This window comes from Molothrus ater, chromosome 5 (genome assembly GCF_012460135.2).
Source record: "Molothrus ater isolate BHLD 08-10-18 breed brown headed cowbird chromosome 5, BPBGC_Mater_1.1, whole genome shotgun sequence".
Lineage (NCBI taxonomy): Eukaryota > Metazoa > Chordata > Aves > Passeriformes > Icteridae > Molothrus > Molothrus ater.
Window position 1 is genome coordinate 58,927,567 of NC_050482.2, and position 22,040 is coordinate 58,949,606.

The 22,040-nt window shown below is 36.6% G+C and overlaps 1 protein-coding gene across 2 annotated transcripts in view; it reads right to left on the reverse strand.

Moving 5' to 3' along the window:
• The window catches only part of KDM7A (lysine demethylase 7A), a 61,460-nt gene that overhangs the window by 8,587 nt on the left and 30,833 nt on the right, over nt 1-22,040 (reverse strand). For both annotated transcript variants that reach the window (XM_054514843.1, XM_054514842.1), the window contains exons 3-15: nt 21,346-21,463; nt 20,350-20,510; nt 18,578-18,719; nt 18,132-18,318; nt 17,119-17,281; nt 14,373-14,460; nt 13,521-13,627; nt 10,822-10,913; nt 7,617-7,706; nt 6,543-6,752; nt 5,834-5,949; nt 5,158-5,315; nt 1,925-2,022 (exon numbers count right to left, since the gene is read on the reverse strand). In XM_054514843.1, coding sequence (XP_054370818.1) covers nt 1,925-2,022; nt 5,158-5,315; nt 5,834-5,949; nt 6,543-6,752; nt 7,617-7,706; nt 10,822-10,913; nt 13,521-13,627; nt 14,373-14,460; nt 17,119-17,281; nt 18,132-18,318; nt 18,578-18,719; nt 20,350-20,510; nt 21,346-21,463 — 1,730 coding nt within the window. The remainder of the gene's footprint in view (nt 1-1,924; nt 2,023-5,157; nt 5,316-5,833; nt 5,950-6,542; nt 6,753-7,616; nt 7,707-10,821; nt 10,914-13,520; nt 13,628-14,372; nt 14,461-17,118; nt 17,282-18,131; nt 18,319-18,577; nt 18,720-20,349; nt 20,511-21,345; nt 21,464-22,040) is intronic.

A 22,040-nucleotide genomic window follows, 5' to 3' on the forward strand; every position in this document is an offset into this window, starting at 1 on the left:
CAGCTGAGATCCTACACATTCAAATTTTGCAATACTGATAAGTACATGTTCCACGATACAGAAGGCATCTCCAAAATCCATTTTTTACAAAGCACCTCACATATTACACCATACACAAATCACTGCATTCTCTTTCATGAGAGCATTAATTATTCTTATCTTCAATATTCAAAGTACAGGGTAAAAATACAGAAGTATGGTTCCAAGCAGCAGACAGAACTGATGCCTATTATACTTAACAGGAGGACACATTCTGCCCCACAAAACTGCTTCTGGTTCCTGCTCTCACAAAATGTAACTTCCAACAGAACTATCTGTGATGAATGACAGATGCTCTCAGGTAAATCCAGAGGACAGCAGGAACAGAGACACAACAGCTGCTGCCTCTCTTACAGAGGCACAGCCTCATTTCATGAATGAAAGAGCTTTTCAGCTCCTGCTGAGATTACAGCTTGTATGGGCAGGAGCTTCTCAAAGGTGGAGCAACCATATGTGACTCAATATGCCTTTACATGAAGCAAGGGCTACAGTACATATGTTCCATCTTGGTAATTCAGACTAATCTATTTTCAACAAGTACAGAGAACATCACAATTTTTTTTTCTCAAGCCAAGGAATATATGTGACACTCAACAGAGGTTTTGAAAACATAAGATCAGAACATTCATAATTCTTAAGGACTGACACCATTATTATCCCCACCATCAAAAACAGAACTGGAATGAATGAAGTGCATTTTATTACCAAGAAGTATTTTTATATAACAGTTTCATTCACACGAGCAGCTTCCTAAAATTAAAAAGCAGGAGAATATGGAAAAAACTAAGAGAGTAAGTACAGCACAAATATAAAACATTCACTCATTTACGAAGTCACACAAAACTGGCTATATTCTCCTGCAAAGATGAAATATATCACTTCTGAGCAACCACTGATTCTGTGTCTTAGAAAAGGAAACCTGAGCCAAAGCTGCTGGCAATGCAGTTTAGGAAACCAGAAGAAATCACACCATGAAGGTTCCTATCACTTACTCCAACATTTAGATTAGGTAATGATCAAAGACAGCAAGTATCAAAGACAGCAAGTATCAAAAAAAAAAAAATCTTGACCACCATGGAAGAAGTAGGAATATGAAGACTTCTTGTAAAGTCATATAATAGGCTGACAACTGAAAGAAAGACCAAGGCATTAGCCTTCCAGATGCATGAAATAAAAATGTCAGGTAACCACTTCACCTTACTGCTAACCAATAAAAATTTAAATTACTAAGTACAAACCCAATTTGCAAATGAAAAAATAATTAAAGTATTTATAGACACATGCACACATCTCTAAATTCTAGAAGTTGTATTAAAAAATATGTTTGTAAATATCTACATATATGTGTGCATTTATACTTTATTTAATTCTGAAGAAATCACCATAATCTAGACCCTCAAATGGAGGACTCCCATCTATTTCCAACAGTCTAAAATCCCTGAAAAGGATTTAGCCACTTCAGGTTGCTTATAAAACTGAATACCTGTAAGATTGTTTCCTATAACCGTGCTCTAAAAGGAAACTGTGTGGTAGACACTCATAATTTGAATGATGAAATTTAGACTTGTTATTAAAGAAATAAATAAAGCAACTAGGACCTGACTTCCCTCAGACCTTGCTTGGTCCAGAGCAGGGCTCATCCTCTGCCAACCCCACCTCAATGACAAAGAAGATGAAATTTGGCAAGATAGCATATCTTATCTTTTTTTCTCATCACTAGAATAAATGAAGAATGAAGCAGCACATTGTTTGATATCAATCTGAACAAGAACTACAAATGTTTTTATTGCTGCTTTAACACAAACTTTGACCAGACAAATATGAAGTATGCAAGCAAAATTATATTTAATTGCTTCATTAATTTCTGAGACTTTTTTATATGTACCTGTGTAGTGCAATCAGGCTCAGATTCTTCTGAATCAGAAATATCAGAGTACTCTGAGGATCCATTCCTGAGTTCTGATTTCACACTTTCAAAGAACACTGCAGAGAGAAGGATTAAAATATAAGACACAACATTAACTATGTTAATATTTAACAATTATTTTTGAAGCAAAACCCAAGAAACACATATTTTGTTTTTAACAGTCTGTAAACAAAGGCAAATGCACACATTGATCTGGTTCACAAGTTTCCTTAGGATGACAGTGAGTTTTCTACTGCTGACCAACAGACTCCTCAAGCAATTGAGCAGATGAAGACAGGAAAAAACAGTTTATATTTCTTCTTTCCCAAAGGCTACCCACTTCAGAGATGGCACTTGGGCAGTGTCTGGGGTTTTTTTGTAGAGGCTGGAGTCAGAGCAGTTTTCACCAGCATGTACCCTTAAAAGACTGCATTTGTCCCAAGGAACCACAAGCAGGAAACACATTGCTAAGTGTTTGGATTCCAGGGCTCAAGGCCAGGAATGAGCTGTATGTATACCTGGGTCAGGGCTGCTGGCAAAAATTTTGATTAAGTACAAATTCGTTAAAGATGACAATGTGCAGTTCAGGTAGTGTAAGTTTTTTGGAGAAAAGCAAAATAGGGTAAAAAAAATAATGACTGTGTGTCAAGAAAATAGGGTCTAAAGAAAGAAACATGACTTTAAAAGTATTTATAGTTTCATACAAAACAATGCTGAAAGCAAAGCTGAACAAATCAGAAACTAACTTTAGAATGAAGACAAGTAAAACTGAAATGTTGGTTTGTTTTCAGCATAGTTTTACATGAAATCAGATAAAAGAACACAATTCTTCCTAACTATAATTATGCAAGCATAAAGGATGTACCTGTAACTATGTATACACTACAATTCTAGTTGAGGTTTGCTCCTAATGAAGACTGTGGCAAAGATCACAATTAGGCATCAAATATATTTGAAGGGATATTATTGATTTCTAAACACTGCACAGTGATAACTACTTTTAGAGTCAGAAGGAAGCTAACATGAGATTTGTCATCAGAAAGTGAGTAAACAGCTGGGACCAAAAGCCAGAGAAGACTAACTAAACTTAAGAGAGTATTAGAAAGAGCCATGAGGAATATCCAAGCACATTCAATGAGCAACACCACTGTATAGGAAATTAAGCTACATAAAGTAATGCTCAACATATAACGATAAATTAATGCTTTTAATTACTGCAGCTCACAGCAACCCAAGGGATTTCTGACTATAACTCATGCCTTTGGCTCATTTCAAAAAGGCAAATAAGATTCTAGGATAAGGAAGAGCACGAACAATACAGAAAACATAATTTTAGAGATCAAAAGAACTTTCCTTTAGACTACTATCTTTTCCAAGAAACTACATTGCTCTGTATGCCTCCAGAGACAAGGAGGAATATTCCCCAAATTGGGTGAGTGAGAGTAGTCATTATCTGTGAGATCAAGCTAAGACACTGTGAAGTAAGAAAGATCTCAAACCACTTTCCCTTCTTTCACATCAAGTATCTTGCTCAATTAAGGGCAGCACTTGATCTCTGTCCCTCTGCTAACACTGGGTCACCATTTAAAACCTGGATCTTGGCATGACACACAAAGCTAGATAGAGTTTGATCTGTTTAAAAGCATCTGTCTGTGGACATTCCTCTTGGCCTCAATCCCAGTAAGAACAACCAAAGCTGGCAGCTGTTCTAGGAACAGGTAGTTCCTCTGCCAGAATTCTCTGCAGACAATGCCTTTCCCCTCTCTCTCTAGAGTCTCAGTTAAGGTAAAATAATCACACATAACACACATTCAGGGAAGTCTGAAGACACTCAATATTCAATTAAAAATATTAGGATTAGTCCTGAGCACTCAATTTTTGGAAGAACAACCTCAACATTCACTTCTAGTTCTAAGTAAATTTAATGCATTTGGATACTCACTGCCATAATCATTCTGTATCAAATAAGAGCAATAATTTTGAAGAAAAGTTACCATTTCTCTGTATGATTTAATCTTTGATTCAAGTGCAAAATTTAGTTTGATTTACTAAGTTTAATTTTGGAAGTTGAAAACCACTACAGTAAGCCTTCATTCAACAAGCTGTTTGCCCTGTTTCAAGAATACCCAAGAGAGACTTCTCTCATGGGCAGGTTTTTTAATACTGTCCTCTGTGACATATGGAAGCACACTCAACAGGGATTATAGTTTGTCTTGTTAATGAAAATAATTAAATATTTTATTCAGGCTGACAGCAGAGTCAAATGGTATGGTCTGTTGTGCAGGATACTCAGAACTGGAAGTCTCCAGTGAGTCTTATCATCTTTTAAGTGTTGACTTCAGTTTTGTAAAAGACACTTTCTGAGCCCTTTTAAGCTCTACTGTGAATGGATGTGACTTATAATCAAGCAGGGAGCTGAACAGCTATGTCAAGGACTAGTTCTATCTGCACACAGGCAGGAGCTATTAAAAACAGGCATTGGCAACAGGCATTCAATATTGATACTTTACTAATATACTGTGTGATCATCACTGCTGAACACTTGGCAGGAGGCTACCAAAAACCACTAAAGATTAGTTCCCAGTGAAGGGTGGTTTAAAGCACTGGAAAGTGGAATGAAAGTGTTTTACAGATAACCTAAGTTCTTTCCTAACCTTGCGGATTACAAAGGTCGAATGTATACGATTTTACTGATGTTAAATTATGTCTTTTCACTTGTATGGAATAAAGCAATTCATTAGTACAACATACAGAATTGTATTATCAACTATGAAATTGCCAGGTTTAAAATTGGCTATGTATTATGACATTTCATTCTCTACAGTGAAATGATGTGATGAGCTTTTCACAATGAGGCATATTTTGGTTTTAAAAGCAAAGTCCAATCAGCATTCTTACATTATGAAGCAGACCTAGAGTAACAAATGCTCATCCAGAACAGCAATGAAATCTCCACTGAGAAAAATGCTCTCCATAGCATTGAAGACAGCACTAACATAAAAAGGTGAGTTTTACTTTTCATCTGTATCCTGTTAGCTTTTCCAATAGACAAATATTTAAGAAATGTTTTGTGTAACTTCTAATACTACTGCTCTGATTTATTTCTTTATCCTCTATATGTGAGGATAAAGTGAGACTGAAATACTACAAATGGTAGTTAGACCCTCATTGAGACCATCAAAATGTTCAACTGGACTTTGAGACAATCTTACTGTTCAGTGGTTTCTGGGCATCTGCATTCCCTTCTCCCTCAAATCCTGAGGGCTGCTCTTCTACCTTCACAGCTGTCTTTTTTGACCTTGTCCTGTCATCTTCATCTTCACTGTCTGCTGTGTAAAGACTTCGATCTGTAAATGGACGCCTCTCATCTCTTCTCACAAAAAAAAAAAAAGAAAGAAGTCAGTTTTTACTCTTAAAAACCTGAAGCAACCATTTTCCTTCCATTATTTACAACACACTCTCAAGATGTTACAGTAATATTCTCTTATGCTCATCTCTTCATTCTGAATTGTAGGTATTCCCACTTACTTCCTATACAACTGTCATTTCCATAAAGACACGAAGTTTAACACCAGAATACTTTTAATGAGAAGCACTCTTATAAATAGATACAAACAACTTTTTCTACTTTGAAGCATTCCCTTCAGTACACACCCCACTGAGCAAGTGAACGAAATGCTGCAACAAAGGAATATGCAAAGAATCCCTTCCTCTTCACTTCCTAACTGTGGCTCCACTAGGGGACAGCAGACACAGACACTCCTTCTGTATTCCTAAACAGACTCTTACTGGTAAGAACTTAAGAGCTCTACAAATAGAAATATTAACAATTGGCATAATCCAGACCATAATGACCAGGAAAAAGTGTTCACAAGCAATCCTTTATACCTAATTATTCTTCCATTTGACAGCAGAAGGCGAAGATCATTGTCTTTTGTTCTCCATTCAGGTACTGTAGAAGAGGGCTTGTTAAACCTCCCATTCAGTTTTGAGCTTGTGATATCCTAAAGAAGTAAAAGCAATTTTGCTTATTATTTCTTCCTATCAACTCAATTATTTTTTCTGCATTCCATAAAAGATTAAATTCACTACTAGGATGGTTACCACACAGATAACCAACTGAAAAAAGCTCAGACAAAACATGTTTGGATGTAAAGAACTTCAGAAGATGACTGCACCTTCTCCTTCCTTTAATCATCTATACTCTCCTGAAGCACCTGAAACAAATACAACTTTCCTAGAATACTCCTTTTATGTTTCCTTTGGAGAAATACCAATACACTAAGACAAGCCAGAAGCTGGGCTTGGAACTGCTACAGCAACTCCTGGGTTGGGCACGTGCTCCCTGATATTAATATCTCAGAACTGATTTAAAGGACAGCAAAATATCAATAATGGAAAGTAACTTGCCTTAAGCAGAATGTTCTTAGCTCAAAGCAATTTACATTTGACATAAACTCTGAAACAATCTATCCATATCTCATATGACAAAGAGTTCTGGTCTGTATTCTTACGCATCTTAAAACCATTTTCTTTTCAACAGAGACTAGAAAACTACTCTGGTTTTGGTTTTCCTTGCACACAACTCAATACTTGCCTCTTCCCATGGTGACATCTCCAGCCTTTTCAGTACCTCCCTAGTGTGAAGTTCCAGGATGTCCAGATTAGAAGGAGTTTTGGTAGCATGGTCTCGCAGCTTCCTCACCCTTCGCCTGGAGTGGTGAGGGGAAGCTGTTTCATGTGAAGATCGTGAACTTGGAGACACACCAAGAATTCCCTGAGTTTTAACTAATTTGCTGTTTTCCTCCTGTAATTAAAAGCACTTTTCAGAATAGTCTCAGAGGAATAAATCCACATATTTAAGTACTGCTTCTTATTCATCTAATTAAATGTAAATTATGTAAGGAAAATTGTTAGACATTTTAGAAAATAGCTACATGTTTCATTTGGATTTGATGTACAAAGTTTAGTTCTACTGCACCTTTTTTCATTTAAGGATTTTATGCTATCCCACAAGAGCAGTGCCACCAAAACACATGGTTTTATTCAGGAAGGCAGCACAGGGTAGACATGTATTGTACACAACAGAACACATCCCCTCAGACCCATTCTCTTCACATGGAAATGTGAGAATTTTTCAAGAATCAATAACCACTGAAGAATAAAGGAGCAAAACACTGGTATGGGAAAGCAAGAAAAAAAAAAAAAAAGGAAATCCTCCCCCAGTGAGTATTACACAGAGCCATAAAACAAAGGAGTGAGCAAAAGAGATGACAACTGGACCAGAACTAACCAACAAGTAGACAGGAGAATGGAATAAGCACAGAATATCAAATTAAAGTCTTTAATAACACATTAATAATAATTTTAAGTTGTTATAAGTAACTACATTTTAGAAATGCTAACCTACAAATAATTTCACCATTAAAATCTAAAAATCAACAAAAGTACTTAATTATAATAATAATAAATAATAATACTGTCCATTTTCTTTATCTGAAACACCCATAGCTTAGTATTCCAAACAGTTTTCCTCTTGATATTCTATTATTAAATGAATGGTAAAAAATTAAAAAGTGAATATGATCATCCAGAAGCATAACTTTGATGGAGTTGCCTGATTCAAAGATTTATTTTCTGAAGACTTATGTAGGGCTGCCTCTGTTCTTACCTCTACAGAACGAATCACTTTAGAGAGCTCTTTGATGAGATGCCCAGGCCTAATGTTGTCTGGAATTTCAAAGGCATGTTCTGTTACAAGCTGTGTGCAAAGGGAGAAAAAAAAGATACTTAGTTTTGGGGTTTTTTTCCAGATAAAAGCAGAAATAATACAAAATAAACAAAACTACAAGGGAAAAAAATAAAAGTAAAATAAGAACCAGATTCATTTCTGTAATAATGATCTCAAACTGCCAGGACTGATCTACACATGCAGTAGCTTCCAGTCCAAGCTTTTGTAGCCAGCAGATATTCCTCAGTGTCTCCAAGATTCCAAAGAAAAGGTAACAGAAAGCCATACTGACAACCACTTTATTTTTTTTTTTCCTCAGTACAGTAATCACCTTTATCCCTTTACCATGGTCAGTATAGAGCAATACTTTGACATTCATTAGAGTCATGACTTTAAAAACACCATAAGACTAAGGGAATTTCACCCAGACAAAAACTTAATCTCAAGAATAATCATGAGTAAGCAAGATGCAGACTTTTAGACATCTTCCTGACACCCAATTCTTAAAAATTACCTTCTTAGGTTATTTAAAATCTAGCAGGTTGGAAAATGCAACTCAGAAAAAAAAACCCTTATAAAAAATACAGAAAGTTGTAAGAGTCTATGTTCCCTTTAATCCTCTGAAACTATATCAGAGACAGATTTTATATATATACACACACAACAGAAGTCCAAACACTCTATAGTTAGACCCAGCAAAAATATTTTGTATGTAGTTTAGATGTCCATTTAGAACACTTTTATTTAGAATTAAACAGATAAAACATCACTTAACATACAGGCTAGAATGGTTGCCTTGAATTCCTGTAATCAACCACTTAAATGGAAAAACATCCCAAAGACTTTCAGCTACCCACATTTCAAAAATGAGATTCAGCAGCAAAATGATTGCTAGAAGCAATTCAATACTGTATGTGCATTTCATTGAACCTGGCTTCCTCTCAGTCATTAAAACAAATGCTTTCTCCCCCTCCCAAAAAAACCCAACACCAACATATAATCATTATATGATTATTCATTTCAGTGCCCCTAATTCTACAGGGAAGATTAGATCAGCTGCTATTATTTACCATTGTTCATTCTTTGAGTGTATCACACCTCTACACATTCACCCTGGAGAAAACAGCAGCTCTGTCAGTAAACTGTATAAATTTTCCATCAAGTTATTGGTCATTTTAGGACCATTCACTGTCTCAAAAGAAGATGAGTTTGAAATTCTCTAGAAAATGGCACAAAACAATTCTCTAAGAAAATTCACCTTTGTTGAAAAGACATGCTCCATGACACAAATGTGAAAGCTCATGAGAGGGGTTCTCATTTGAGGAGCATGTATTTGCCATTTTTCAGGAACTGTCTGAAATCCTCAGCATGAGCAGCTCAAACTGCAATGCACAAGGCTCCTCCTGTCCTCACCTGCCCACAACTCCAAACCTATCACACACATGGTCTGCTGCACAGCAGGACTGGCTCAAGGAGGAAGCAGCAGCCAGAGAAGATGGATGTAAGGTATGAAACATGACAGCAGACAACACTGTGGCTCAATCACTGATGCTCTGCACTTCCCTCACAATGGCTGTGTCTGTTCATCCAGTGGTTTAGGAATACTCAAAGGTCTCATTAATAAGCATTCAGAATGCTGCAAGTGCAATTGATTTTTCTTCCACAGAGAACGAGAGAATGTACCACATTCCACATGAATCAAAACACTCAATGACCTACTAGACAGTACACAAACGCTACAATACTACACCACAGCAATCTAGAAAAAAGGAATGCTAATCCAATTTCAAATCAAAGTAAGGATTTATATAGGCTGTGTCGGATCTCAGTTCAGTAGCCTAATCACTTGGCTTGCTTATTATCCATGCCACAGAAGCAAAGATGGCTTGGATTCGCACATGGTTCAAGAGCTTAGGCCCAACATCCCATAAACACTGAGACATTGCTCGCTAACAAGCCTTCATGCAGAACAGCAGAGACCAAGAGACACTGGAGAACCAACTCAGGGGGCCAGCAGAGTTTCATCTGGGATCAGTAATGCTACACAGGCTGGACCCCAGCACATTCCACACATAAAAACCACTTCTGCATTTGCACCTCATGTTCAGTTCCACAGAGCTCATACTGTTGGATGCAGCATTGTGCAATTATCATATATAATATCATACATACATGTTGCATGGCAAGTTCTCTTACAAGTAGAATTTGTGGGCAGAAAGAGCAGAGAGATCTCAAAGAGCCAGTTCAAGTCTGGCTTGCAACAAGGCAGTATCACAAGCAGCAACAAAGCAGAATTAATACCCTCAGTCAGAACCAAACTGCCTGTCAATGAACAGCACTTCCCAGGAGCACTGCTTCCAAGAGGGTTTATTAGCACAGGCACATGAAAAAACACATGGAGTTAGGCCAGACCCAGCTCTGTGCCAAAACAAGCTTTCCTGGAGAAAAGAGCACCAGCAAAGCCAGCACTGATGGCATACTTATGATTTTACAAGAGTCAACCAATGTTGAGCAAGGAGAGTTTTCAACTGAAGTTAATATTCCTCAATCTGAATCTAAACTGACTCTTCAGCAGGTGTAGCTGAAATGTGCTTTCCACACCACTGACATGAATGGAAAATGAAAAATGCTATGGTATTCCATCCCTCCACTGCTTCAGATGAGGATTAATTGACTGTATTAACACATTTCTTAGAAAATTCCCCACCTTATCACCTTATCCTCTGGCATTCTTCTCCTATCCTGAGGAAAAGCAAGGTTCTACCTCAATCAGCTATAATACTTGAGCTTATTAAATGGCCTAATAGACTTGGAATAATCATGGAATCATGATTATTGGAATGTAAGTGTTGATGAGTCTTGATGCCAAAATCCAATATAAACTTCACCCTAGCAATGGAAACATCAGTTTTTATTTTTTATGAAGTTTATAGGTCATAGTGTTGTTCAGTGACTAATCATGGAATATAAAATTTTCATTATGATTCTTCCCCAAATTGGCAGTATATACTTTCTGTAGACTTTTTCAGTACTCATTAACAAACAGATAAAAATAATCTTAAACTTTAAAAGGGCATAGATCTTCACTTAGTTTTAAATCAAAACAGAGCTCACCAAAATAGCAAACAAAATCACTTATACGTACTTCTTTTTTCATCCATAATTTTAAAGCAGTAAGTAAAGCCTTCACTCCTTGCACTAAATAGCTTGGAGGCTGGAAACCATCTTCCCTCAGTTCTAAAAAGGATACAGAAACCAATTTAGAAACACATCAAGAGAGAAAATAGAAAGATACCTACCCTTCAGCAAAGAAAGTTGCCATTGTGCAACAGCACGGTAAAGGAAAAATTGTTCAAGCAAATGAAACACGGCATGCTGCATTTATGTGCATACTGTAACAAGAATGACCATGAAAAACCAAATCCAACCCCAGAGTGATTCTACCTAAAACTTCCTTTTTTAAACTTATTCTTGTATTAATTAGGGTTAGTTTACAAAATACTAAAGGTCATTTAGGGAATAGGAATCCAGATCTAAAATACAGAACAAAAAAAAAAAAACATATTTGAAGAAATTTATTTCATTGAGAAATATTTTAGTCAAAGGGGACCAGCAGGATGTGGGATGTATCTCTAAATTTGAATTTGCACTGCTTATCTCCATACATATGCAAATGGCTCACACTAGCATACTTCCACTTCCCAAACATTTTTTGTCACCCTTCCAATTATCACAGTTCTCCCTCACCAGGTTTACATCATTTTTACTCCCAAAATCAAAGGGACAGGGGGTGGAAACCACTCGGCTTCAGAACCTTCTCTTCTTAGGGAAGTTGGCGTTCCCAACTGATTGCAACTCTTTTTCATTCTCTCTTTTGCTTCATAGGGGTAAAAAAAAGAAGGGAAAAAATAAATCCTCTATAAACAGTCAAAAGTAGATTAAAACCTCTCCTCATGTTCCTGACAAATATTTCCACTTGTCAATAGCAAATGGATCAACACTAGAACCATTTGGCTCATTTTATCCCCTTAAAAGAACACACTAATAAAACACCATTCTTATGGATTATATATTAGGAAGCTGGCAGAAAAAGGAAGGTTCTGTGAGTAAACAGCTGTTCTTCTCTCCAAGGCCTCATACTTATCATAGGGTATGAGAGGTACTGGCAGCAGCAATCTTCCTGCCCATTAGCTGACTTAGCTGATAAAATTTTAAGAATACAATGCAGTACCACAGGCTGAATCTTCTAGATGCAATAGAAACAACTGCATAAATTAAAAGTAATTCAAATTAATGAGTACAGCATACATGAACTATAGCACACATTGCCTATTTTGAAACCCCAAGAATTAAGAAAAATATTTAGGTGAATGCAATAATACTTATCATGAAACACTTTCTGGCAACAAAAAGTCAAATTCAAAATGTTTGTGACCCTGTTACCATTCTATAAAACGAAGCAGAAAGACATGTTGTGCTGATTTTGCTCACTGACCTGAATTTCATAAAATGTACTGCTAACAGCTGGACATCACCATTACCCCACAAACTGAACTGGCATCATCCTTTATTCATAAAACAATGGATTCTGACTAGCAAACACCTAATTCACATGAGTCTTGATGCCAAAATCCAATATAAACTTCACCTCAGCCATGGAAACATCAGGTTTTATTTTTTGTGATGTTTATAGGTCATAATGCTGTTCAGTGACAAAACATCTGCTAAACCAATGATTAAACATAACATGAGAATAAGTTTCACAGCCCTTCCCTAAGACACAAGAGGCTCATAGCCTATGGACTCAAGGAGTCATGGGATAAAAAAAGGAGAGGGAAGAGTGGGGTGAACAGACACAGCTTATAGTTAGCTAGATCTTACAGAAACATATGTGTGCTTTTCCAGCAGGAACACAGTTCCTATGGCTTCTGACGAGTTTGTAAGCATTAAATATGGATGAATGAGAGAAATCAAAGCAAGCTTTCAGGATAAAAATACTCTTTTTGGAAGGAGAAGTTTTCTGTAAGTTTGCTCTGTTTGGTAAAATTTCTGAGCTGCTCTGGGGTCACTGCAAGACTTCAAATACTCATTCAGGAATCAAGGGCTGTTCAATGTTTTAATTTGCTGAAAGAAGAAGAGATAATTTTCAATAACTTGTACTGTTTTCACATTAGAAACAGTTACATGGAATTCTGATCTATTCCAAAACAGAAATTGAATTCAGCAGCCTCTTCTGAAGGTTGACATCTGTCCTTTGAAATACATTGCATTATTAAGATTAAACAGAGCAGGCAGAGGGCAAGATACTTGAGCAAAAAAAGGTGAAGTCAGATAGGCACTCTCTCAAACACAAATATACATGGTACAATTACAGCAATTAAGGAATGGGTGAGGAAGTTTGGAGAAGAACAGCAGCTGTTAAGAGCTGAAGGCTGTTGAGACACCTCTTGGATAAACACTGATGTAAGTGATTTAACACAGCCCATAGGAACTGGTACACATCTTTCCGACAAAAGCCCTCACAGACATCTTTCCTTCCACAGCCAGCAGCAGAGGACAGCAGGCACTGTGACTGGAAAGGCCAAAGAAAATTGTAGAAGCGCAAGAAAACTTCTCTGTTTGGCTGTGAAGCCACCAAGAAGAAACTCACAGATATAAGTTAGGGGGATCATTTCATAGAACTACTTGCTCAAAGTAAAGGCTATCAAAGGATATTCAAAGATCTTAAATTATATGAAAGAAGCCTGGGAGAAAAAAACTGATGCCATGGTCCATTATCACTTAAGAGAAAAAGAATTATAAGAGCAGGTATATGTGCATCTATTAAAATAAAACGTGCATTACCTTTCAATGTTTCCAGTAAGTTTTTGGCCACAAACCAACAGATGGCTTCAAAGAAAGGAAATTTGAAAAGATCCGGGGTTTTTAGCCTCTTCTCCATTTCATAACACCTGAATAAATGCAAATATTACAAAACATGAATGCTTTAATTATCAAATTCATTATTCAACTATGTAATCATTCAAATTGACACAATGTCCAAAATAAAATGAAATAAAATAACCATGGCCATGATAAATAAAAGAAGTCAAGTACCACATAGTTAAAACCCCAACAAGACCACAGACAAGATTGAACTCTGGTCTCATTCAGGCTCTGACCTTATCAAGTTTGACTGCGGCACTTCTAAGAATAAAGTTGGACTTCATAAAACTAGGATACAAACCCAATGTGTGATCTTTTAACAGATGGAATTTTATCGGGATTCCACTGTAATAAATAAAAACAATATGTTTAGAAGACAGCTCTACATCTTGGACAAAAACTAAATACAGCTGCCCTTAGAGCAATGCTGACTTGAGGATGCTCATTTCAACTCGGTGTCGCACACCTGGGCTTGCTCAGTTTTGTTTTACTCACTTATACTAATCTCCAAAGTAGAATTTTTTTCTTTTTTTTTTTCCTCCTTTTAGTCACTTAAATTCTTGCACAGCCATCATTTTGCATTTTGCTTTTGAAACAAACTTTGCAGAAGTAAGACAAGAGAACGTGCTTGATACATTCTAACTGAAAATGCCACTATAGTCTGTTAGAGAGCCTGTACCACTTTGATCCTGGTTAAGTGCAGAAGAAAAATCTCTATGAAAAGAATATCCTACTTACTGGGGAACAAGTACAGGAAGAGCTGAGACTAACCTGAGCTGCATGCCAATGTTGAGGTTGTGCAAAAAGTTTCCTCCAAAAGCCATACAATCCTGAGATGTGAGCACAGCATGAATCCAGCCTGAAATGACAGATTGTGAAACTTAATACATATGAATTATTCTAGGACTGTTCTTAAATACACATCTAAGTAAAAATGCTGTTCCTGAAAGAAAAAAGCAAACAGATTTGTATTCTGTGCTAGGAACAAGTAATTTTAACAACATGTAAACTACAGTTTTTCAGAAATCTAATGGAACTGTAGTTTTCTGAAATAATTAAGCTTAAAACATTTATCACTGGGAGGGGGCGGTAAGGATGCAAAGACAACTTGTCAAGCAAAAATTCCAAAAGTTTTCACTCCAATCCACAAATATAAACAACTCAGGAATGGAAAAATATACTGAACAAAAGACCAAGTCATAAAAATAAAATTATATGTCTTTCAGTATTTACATGTTGCTTACAGTAACTGGGTTGTTTGCACAAAATAAAATCATTTAGCAATACTGAAGTTTCTCAAATAGGAATTCAGAAGTGGTCCCATAAATTATTCTAAATACAGTCATTCTAAGTCAAGTGAAATTATGATCAGTTTAAAACCCAGTCTAGACACGCTATAAACTTTGTCACATAACTGAAATATTGTCCTTAAGAAATCCACTATTCAACAGGGCAAAGCATGGCCAACATTACACTATCGATCTAGCTAATTACTAGGGGATAATTTCAACTAAGCACACAAAAGAACACATTACAGGAGCTGCCTGATTAAAAATAGTTATCTGTGAAATTTATACTGTGGAGCTTTAGTGTAAGTAAACTACAAGGAGACTTTCTCTGTCAAGATCTGGTTTTGCATGCCTACAGATGCTCTTAGACACAAGATGAGCTGGCCAGACGTTTGCAGACTGCTTCATGCTTTCACTAAGCGTAGGCAAGATGGACAAGAAACTTCCCAATTTGAGGAAAGATCCGACCAAATCACAAACAACTACATATTACAAACCAGCATTAAATCTATGCCCTAATTCAGCTAATGATGAGCAGTTTCATGGCATACCTGCATCAACCTAAGACATTAATTTTTTTCATTCCTGCTTGTTATTTTTATGCTGCACTTTTGATCCAGGTATACATAACAAGGAATGAAAATTTGGCGTAGACCACACAGAATATCTTGAATAATATTTAAATAACTTTAAAGAGCCTCCCAGTAGATGTTATTCACCTACATGCAAGATAAATTCTAGATCAGAAGACTACTCTGAATGTATTTCTAAGATTATAAAATAAGAGATCCACTAGCACCAGTGTAAGCAGAAATAGCAAGTGATTTTCACCAGAGATCAGGGGATTTTTTTTTTTTTAAAGCCTTTCCTCAGTCTTACAGAATTTCCCCTTTTTTTAAACACCTGTCTTGAAACCTAGTTTTAATTTATGGGTTTTTCTGCTGCATTCCATCATATGTATATGAATGTGTGTATACACATACACGCACATGTGTATTTGGAAGTACCCTTTTATTTGTACACACGTTGAAATACATGTAAACGTGAGAAATTATCATCTGATGATACTTTTCTTCATGGCCATATAACAGTGATAGCTCAGATTCAGCTGATTACTTAGAAAGCTATTTTCTGTCAGTCACAATAAAGTTTGTGATTCTGTAATTCTGCTTTCTCTGTTTATAGATCTTTGCAACTTACATACATGGACAATTTTCTTACTGGAAATACTTGGTTTTAAAAGCTCTGGCTGTTCAGGAATATCAAGAGCACACAGAGGGCCTCATCAAGTAGTACTTATTCTGCACAAGCTGTGAACTAGAACAGTAAACACTGAACCTCACAGGTACAGAACTGAGCTATGAGAAAAATGAAGTAGTCTAGAAAGTACAGGATGGAATAATGTACTGGTCATGATCTTCAACGCTTCTTCCAGAACTAGAATTGTAAACCATTATCTTGCTCTGTGTATTTAAAGCTTTCTTTCCAGTCAAAAAAGAGAAGGCAGGACCCAGTACAAATTTTCAATAGTAAAATACTAAAAAGCATTTATAGAGACAGGTTGGATAAGCAAAAATACCAAAACCTGGCAGTCACTTTATTGGCAAAATATTGTTTGATTTATTAAAGACTTGTAAGCTTATGGCATTTGGTAGTTTGTGTAGGGTGAGGTGTTTTGTTTGAAGCATTTGTCTGTTTTTTATTCTTTTATTAAAGAATTGTTTTGAATTGTTTTGACATTTCTCACAACAAAAGCAAACCAAAAAACCCACCCAACTTTTATTCTTCATACTCTAGCCTACAGCATAAGAAGTTTATGCAATGTTTTTGTAATAATTAGGCTTAGTAGGCCTTGCAATACTGAAATCTGTAAAAATAAAACTGTATTATAAAATTAGGATAAGAATTCAGTCTGAATACTTAACAAATAGTGAACAATCTGAGTTTATTAATTGGAACTACGTCCCTGATAATCAAAATCAACTTTAATTTGTTGTCTTCTAATTGAGTAACAAATACCCTTTCATTCCCTGATAATTGTTATGACTGTCAGGCAATCTTAAAAGCTAATTACTTGCTTTGAAAATCTAAAGTTCTAATTGTTTTATTATTCTCTTTTATCCAAAATTTTAGAGGATACCAAATGTCGATAACGCAATTATTTTACAATATTCATAATTCCTGGTGATTAAACTTGCTAAGTCCTAATACCGAGAGTAAAGTCTTACCTGTTGGGACAAATAAAGTGTGTCCTTGCTTCACAACACACTTGTAACACTTGTCAACCTTGTCCCCAAAATATACTTCACTCTGGGTGACAGATGAACTCCAGGACTCATAGAGAGCCAAATTTTCATCAGTGGGCTTGATCAAATAGAATATCTTCTCACCCTATTAAACAAATATACCAAACAAATAAATGAATGTTTTCCTAGCGGTACACTACAACCTCAGAGTCACTCCTAATGAAGTAACAGATTGACCTAAATGTAAAGTATTCCATCTTCCCACTATGGCATGTTCATGCAGTGTCTCACAAATGCAATCCACCAAGCTTAGATACAGCATATTAAACAGGTGGTGTCTTGTGATTCAAAGGAAGCAAACAAACTAATCAGAATTTTCATGGGAATACAAAAATATCCAGTTTTTATAAACAATTCATGGATATACACACACCTACCAAAGGAGAAAATGAATGGATGAAACCACTTTGCCTCTTCTATGATGTACACATGGTCAGATTTGTGAGAATAAAAAATTGAGTATGCCAATGATTTTCATTCAATTATTTTTTCCTGCTAAAACCTCACTATATCACCCACAGGTCTACTGAAGTGATCAGTCAACCAATTACAGTCTACAAGTTATGCTAAAATAAAAGCATAAAAATGCAACACCAGAGATTAGTAATTCACTTTTAACCTCCTCTCTTAGCATTGCAAGCCCAGGATTTCATGCAGGTGATAATGCCACAACAGAAGGCTGCACACTGAGTAACTTTTGTTTCACATAGTCAAAGACATCCAGGGGCTGGCTGGGCACTGGAACCGGCTGCCCAGGGCAGTGGGCACAGCACCAAGCCTGACAGAGCTCAAGAAGTGTTTGGACAACGCTCTCAGGCACATGGTGTGACTCTTAGGCTGTCCTAAGCAGGGCCAGGAGTTGGACTTGATGATCCTCATGGGTTCCTTCCAACAGAGCATATTCTGTGATTCTGTAAATCAAGCAGCATTCATACCCAGAGAACGTGGTACCAAACTGATGTTCCTCCAAAATCAATATGAAAATCTGTGTAGCTGTCCTGGACACCCATTAAGCAATACTTCTGAACAAAAGGCTTAGGGAAGACAGAATCATCTGGCCAATAATTTTCCACCCATGAAAGCTTTCTGGCAATGTCTGGTACTTCCACTAATTCAGACATCCTTTTAAGACACAAACAAACAAAAAAAATCTGTTAATATAAGCAGGAGTAAGCACACCTCTTTTTAAATGACAGCTTCCTACAAAGACATTACTTATGAACTAATAAATATGTTTTATACCCACATTACATGACAGTGGCTGTCTACATAAAATACACCTCCTCCTGTCTTTCCCAGTACAGGCATTATATTCCTACACATATTGTTCAGCTTAGTGAAAACCACTTCCTACATTCAAGGAATTGAAGTCAATACTCACTTTGTGTCCGAGAATTCCAGGCTGATCACATTCAATACTTTGGGTCGGTCAGGATTTGTGAAGTATTTAATGTAATTATGGAGCTTCATTTTACTGTCTGCTTGTCTTGCTACATCTATGACATCTATTACTTTGTCACCACCTGTGAAAAACAGGATGACCTTCTTAAGGCTATCACAGATAAAAGATATTTCAGGAATTTAAGAGAAAATTACCTTTTTTCCAGTCTTTATCAAAACATTTCTGCAGCAAAACTCTACTACTATCATTATTCTCTTGGAAGAGAGACAGATCAGCATAAACCAACTTTTTATTAGGTTTAACTTTAATTACTATAATCAGCCAAGGACAGAACTGAAAACACTCTAAAAATAAATTCTCTTTCCTGTGGTTAACCAAAAAGAAAGAGTAGTATAGCATGGCTGCATCTGCATTTAAAAAAATGGGTTTATGGCTGCAATTGCAAAGAGTAGCATGGAGAAAGTTATCAGGACAGATCTCTTCCTCACTTTTCCTATCAAGCATCACCAACCCCCCACCTTCCTTACATACATGCACAACTTGCAAGCCCACAGTACTTTCACTGAATAATTATCATGGGTGTGTTTCATTTCTGATGACAACAGAGAGGGGGCTACACACCATGTGTTCTGAAGTGATACATTCAGAGAACTAGACAAGCCAAGAGAAAGGACTAACATCACCACTGTAACAGCAATTGGTTTATATCCTTTTAGTTACACAATGGCCAAATTTGACACAATTTTGGAATGCTGGAAACATGCCTAGATGTACATTATAAACATATTCACTTTAAAACTGTATGTTTGTATCATCTTGATAAGTTCCAGCTGAAATAGTACTTATTCAGTTTTCTTATTTTTAATTTCAATAATAGGAAGGTAAATCTGTGGCATTCCATTTTTTTCCCTGAACTGGAAAACTTGGCAGGTCAGGATGAGACAGTCAAGTTTCTATCTGAATCCAAAGAGGCAGTAATCCAGAAAAAAAGATTCAGAAATATCACCATGATAATTACTCTTTGAGGCAGAACAGACATTTCTATTTATGTTCACAATGGTGACAACACTGCATATTCTGGTGCCTTTGTAAAATATTGATGGACAGAAAACCTACTTTCAGCACACATCATTAGATCAGGTGATCATGAGAACACACTCAGACTTCCATGTGTTACAGGAAATGTCCTGCTGCACTTGCCTCAGCCTCTGTCTGTACTGCACACTTACATCAGGCTGGCACAATTACAGACTGGTGAGAGATCTGATAAGAAACAAGTGGTCCTTGGGAAGCCTCTCCTGGCAAAGGATGCCAAGGTAGGAAAATTTCAGGAAGGCCAATATACTGAGTCCAAAACATGAAGTTGTGTCATAGCCTAACCAATGATTAAATTTATTAATCCTAAGAATGAGTCATTCAATTCCCATTATCCTTGGATTACATGTAGCAGAAAAAAACTTTAACATTCCACATATAGCTTCCCCTGAAATTAACAGGTTTGAAAGCTGAGACACAAGGCTGTAGTCCTATCACACATCTACTAAACAGACACACAGAAAAAAAGGGGGAAGAAAAAACCACTCCAAACCACAGCGTTGATTTTACACTCTCCTAGTCTTGAATTTAGAATAAATATTTAGCACTCTGGAAGCTCTTATAATCATTTAGTATTTAATCATTTAGTATTAGCAAGTATTTATTTTAATTTACAGACAGGATCATTTTAGTAAGTACTCCAGAGTGACTCTTACCCACATAGCGTTCCACATCTAAAACAGAGAAAGTTGGTGGAGGAAGTCTGAGTCCCAGACCATCTAATTTAGGAACCATAATGGGAACATCAAACCCATGTTTCTCCAGATATCTTTGTGTTAACTGGCTTCCATGCATTTTCAAAATTACTTCATCAGCACTGGTGGAAAGAAAGGATGGAGTATTAGCAAGAAAAGCATCCACCAAGCACTACTGAAATAAAAAAAGCCTCAGTTTGGGGGAGGACAGACAGGTATGGCTACATCTGAATCAAAAAGAAACACACAGTATTGTTTCATTAAGCATTTAACTAAAAGACCAAGGAAACAACCTCAACAAGCAAAGAAATTTTTACTGTAATGCATCATCTGGAAACTTGCAGTCTTTCTGTATGACCAAAGAGAGTAAATTAAAAGGATGGGGAAAAGGAATTCCCATAGAAGGCATTAAAGTACATTCTGCTAACAACAACCACCAGCTGCTCTAAAGAATTGTAAGTCATTATGTTTCAGTGAGATAGCCAACCAAATTCAGGAATAAAGTATAATCATGTTTCTCCACTTTTTTCTATAGCATGCAAGAATAGGTAGATTCTACCAGTTCATGTGAATGTTCTATGAAACTGAGAACTACTCCTGAACTAAAGGAATAGACAGGCAATATTCTGACACCAAGGGCACAAATACCCAAAAAACAAACCCAAAAACAAACAACAAAAAAAAAAAAAACCCACCACAAAATTCAAAACCTCTCAGACCACCCTGCAGCAATCCCAACAGATAGACCATCCCAGTGCAAAACTTGAACAGCTACTGCATGAAAAAGCAAATGTATCCATCTGAAACAGGGATGCACTGGGAAGTATTCTGAAGAAGGAGGAAGTCATCCCCAACCTTCACAATGTGAAGCAGAGAAATTTTAGTCACTTCCTCTAAGACACACTCAGATGACATTTCACTGTTTTCCCACTGGAGTATGTAAGGAAGGTTCTGTACCTTGGGAAAGAGCGAGCCCGCAGCTGTTTAACAAAGGTCCGTGTTCCAGCCTGCACTGGTTTGGAGCCATCATCTGGCTCTGTGTAGTCATGTCTGTGCCAGTTTCTCCTCTTCTTCACTACAAATTTCAGAAGGATTAAACATGGAATTAGTTAAATCAAATGGCTCAGATTAGCAGTCATCCCATCAGTGACAAAGACATGCCTCAATCACATTAAAAAAATAAGGTTTGTTAATCACAGTAATCAGGTGACATTCTACCTATTTCCAACAAATGACATCTGCAAGACACAGTAACTCTGTACTTTAATAGCTCCTTCTATGTGAGAATCTCAGTGCACACTATACACATTTAAGACTCCATATCCAGTCCAACACAAGTAAACAGGTGCAGCCTGAAAGCTGTACAAATCCAAAAAGACTGCTCTAAAACGAACAATCGAATTTTAATTTCTTAAAGCTCAGACTTTTTTTTTAAATAAACAAAAGAATCACACCTCTTGAAAGCCAGAGACTTCATTTTACATATTCACACAAGGTTACAAGACTTAATCCCACTGTGCTATGACATCCCATAAACACAGCCATATCCAGTCTGATAATATTACTGCTATTCACTACCATTTCTAGTGCTTATGTTACAGTTACAGTTTTGTGTGCAAACTGTTTTGGGCAGGTGTGACCTTGACAATACA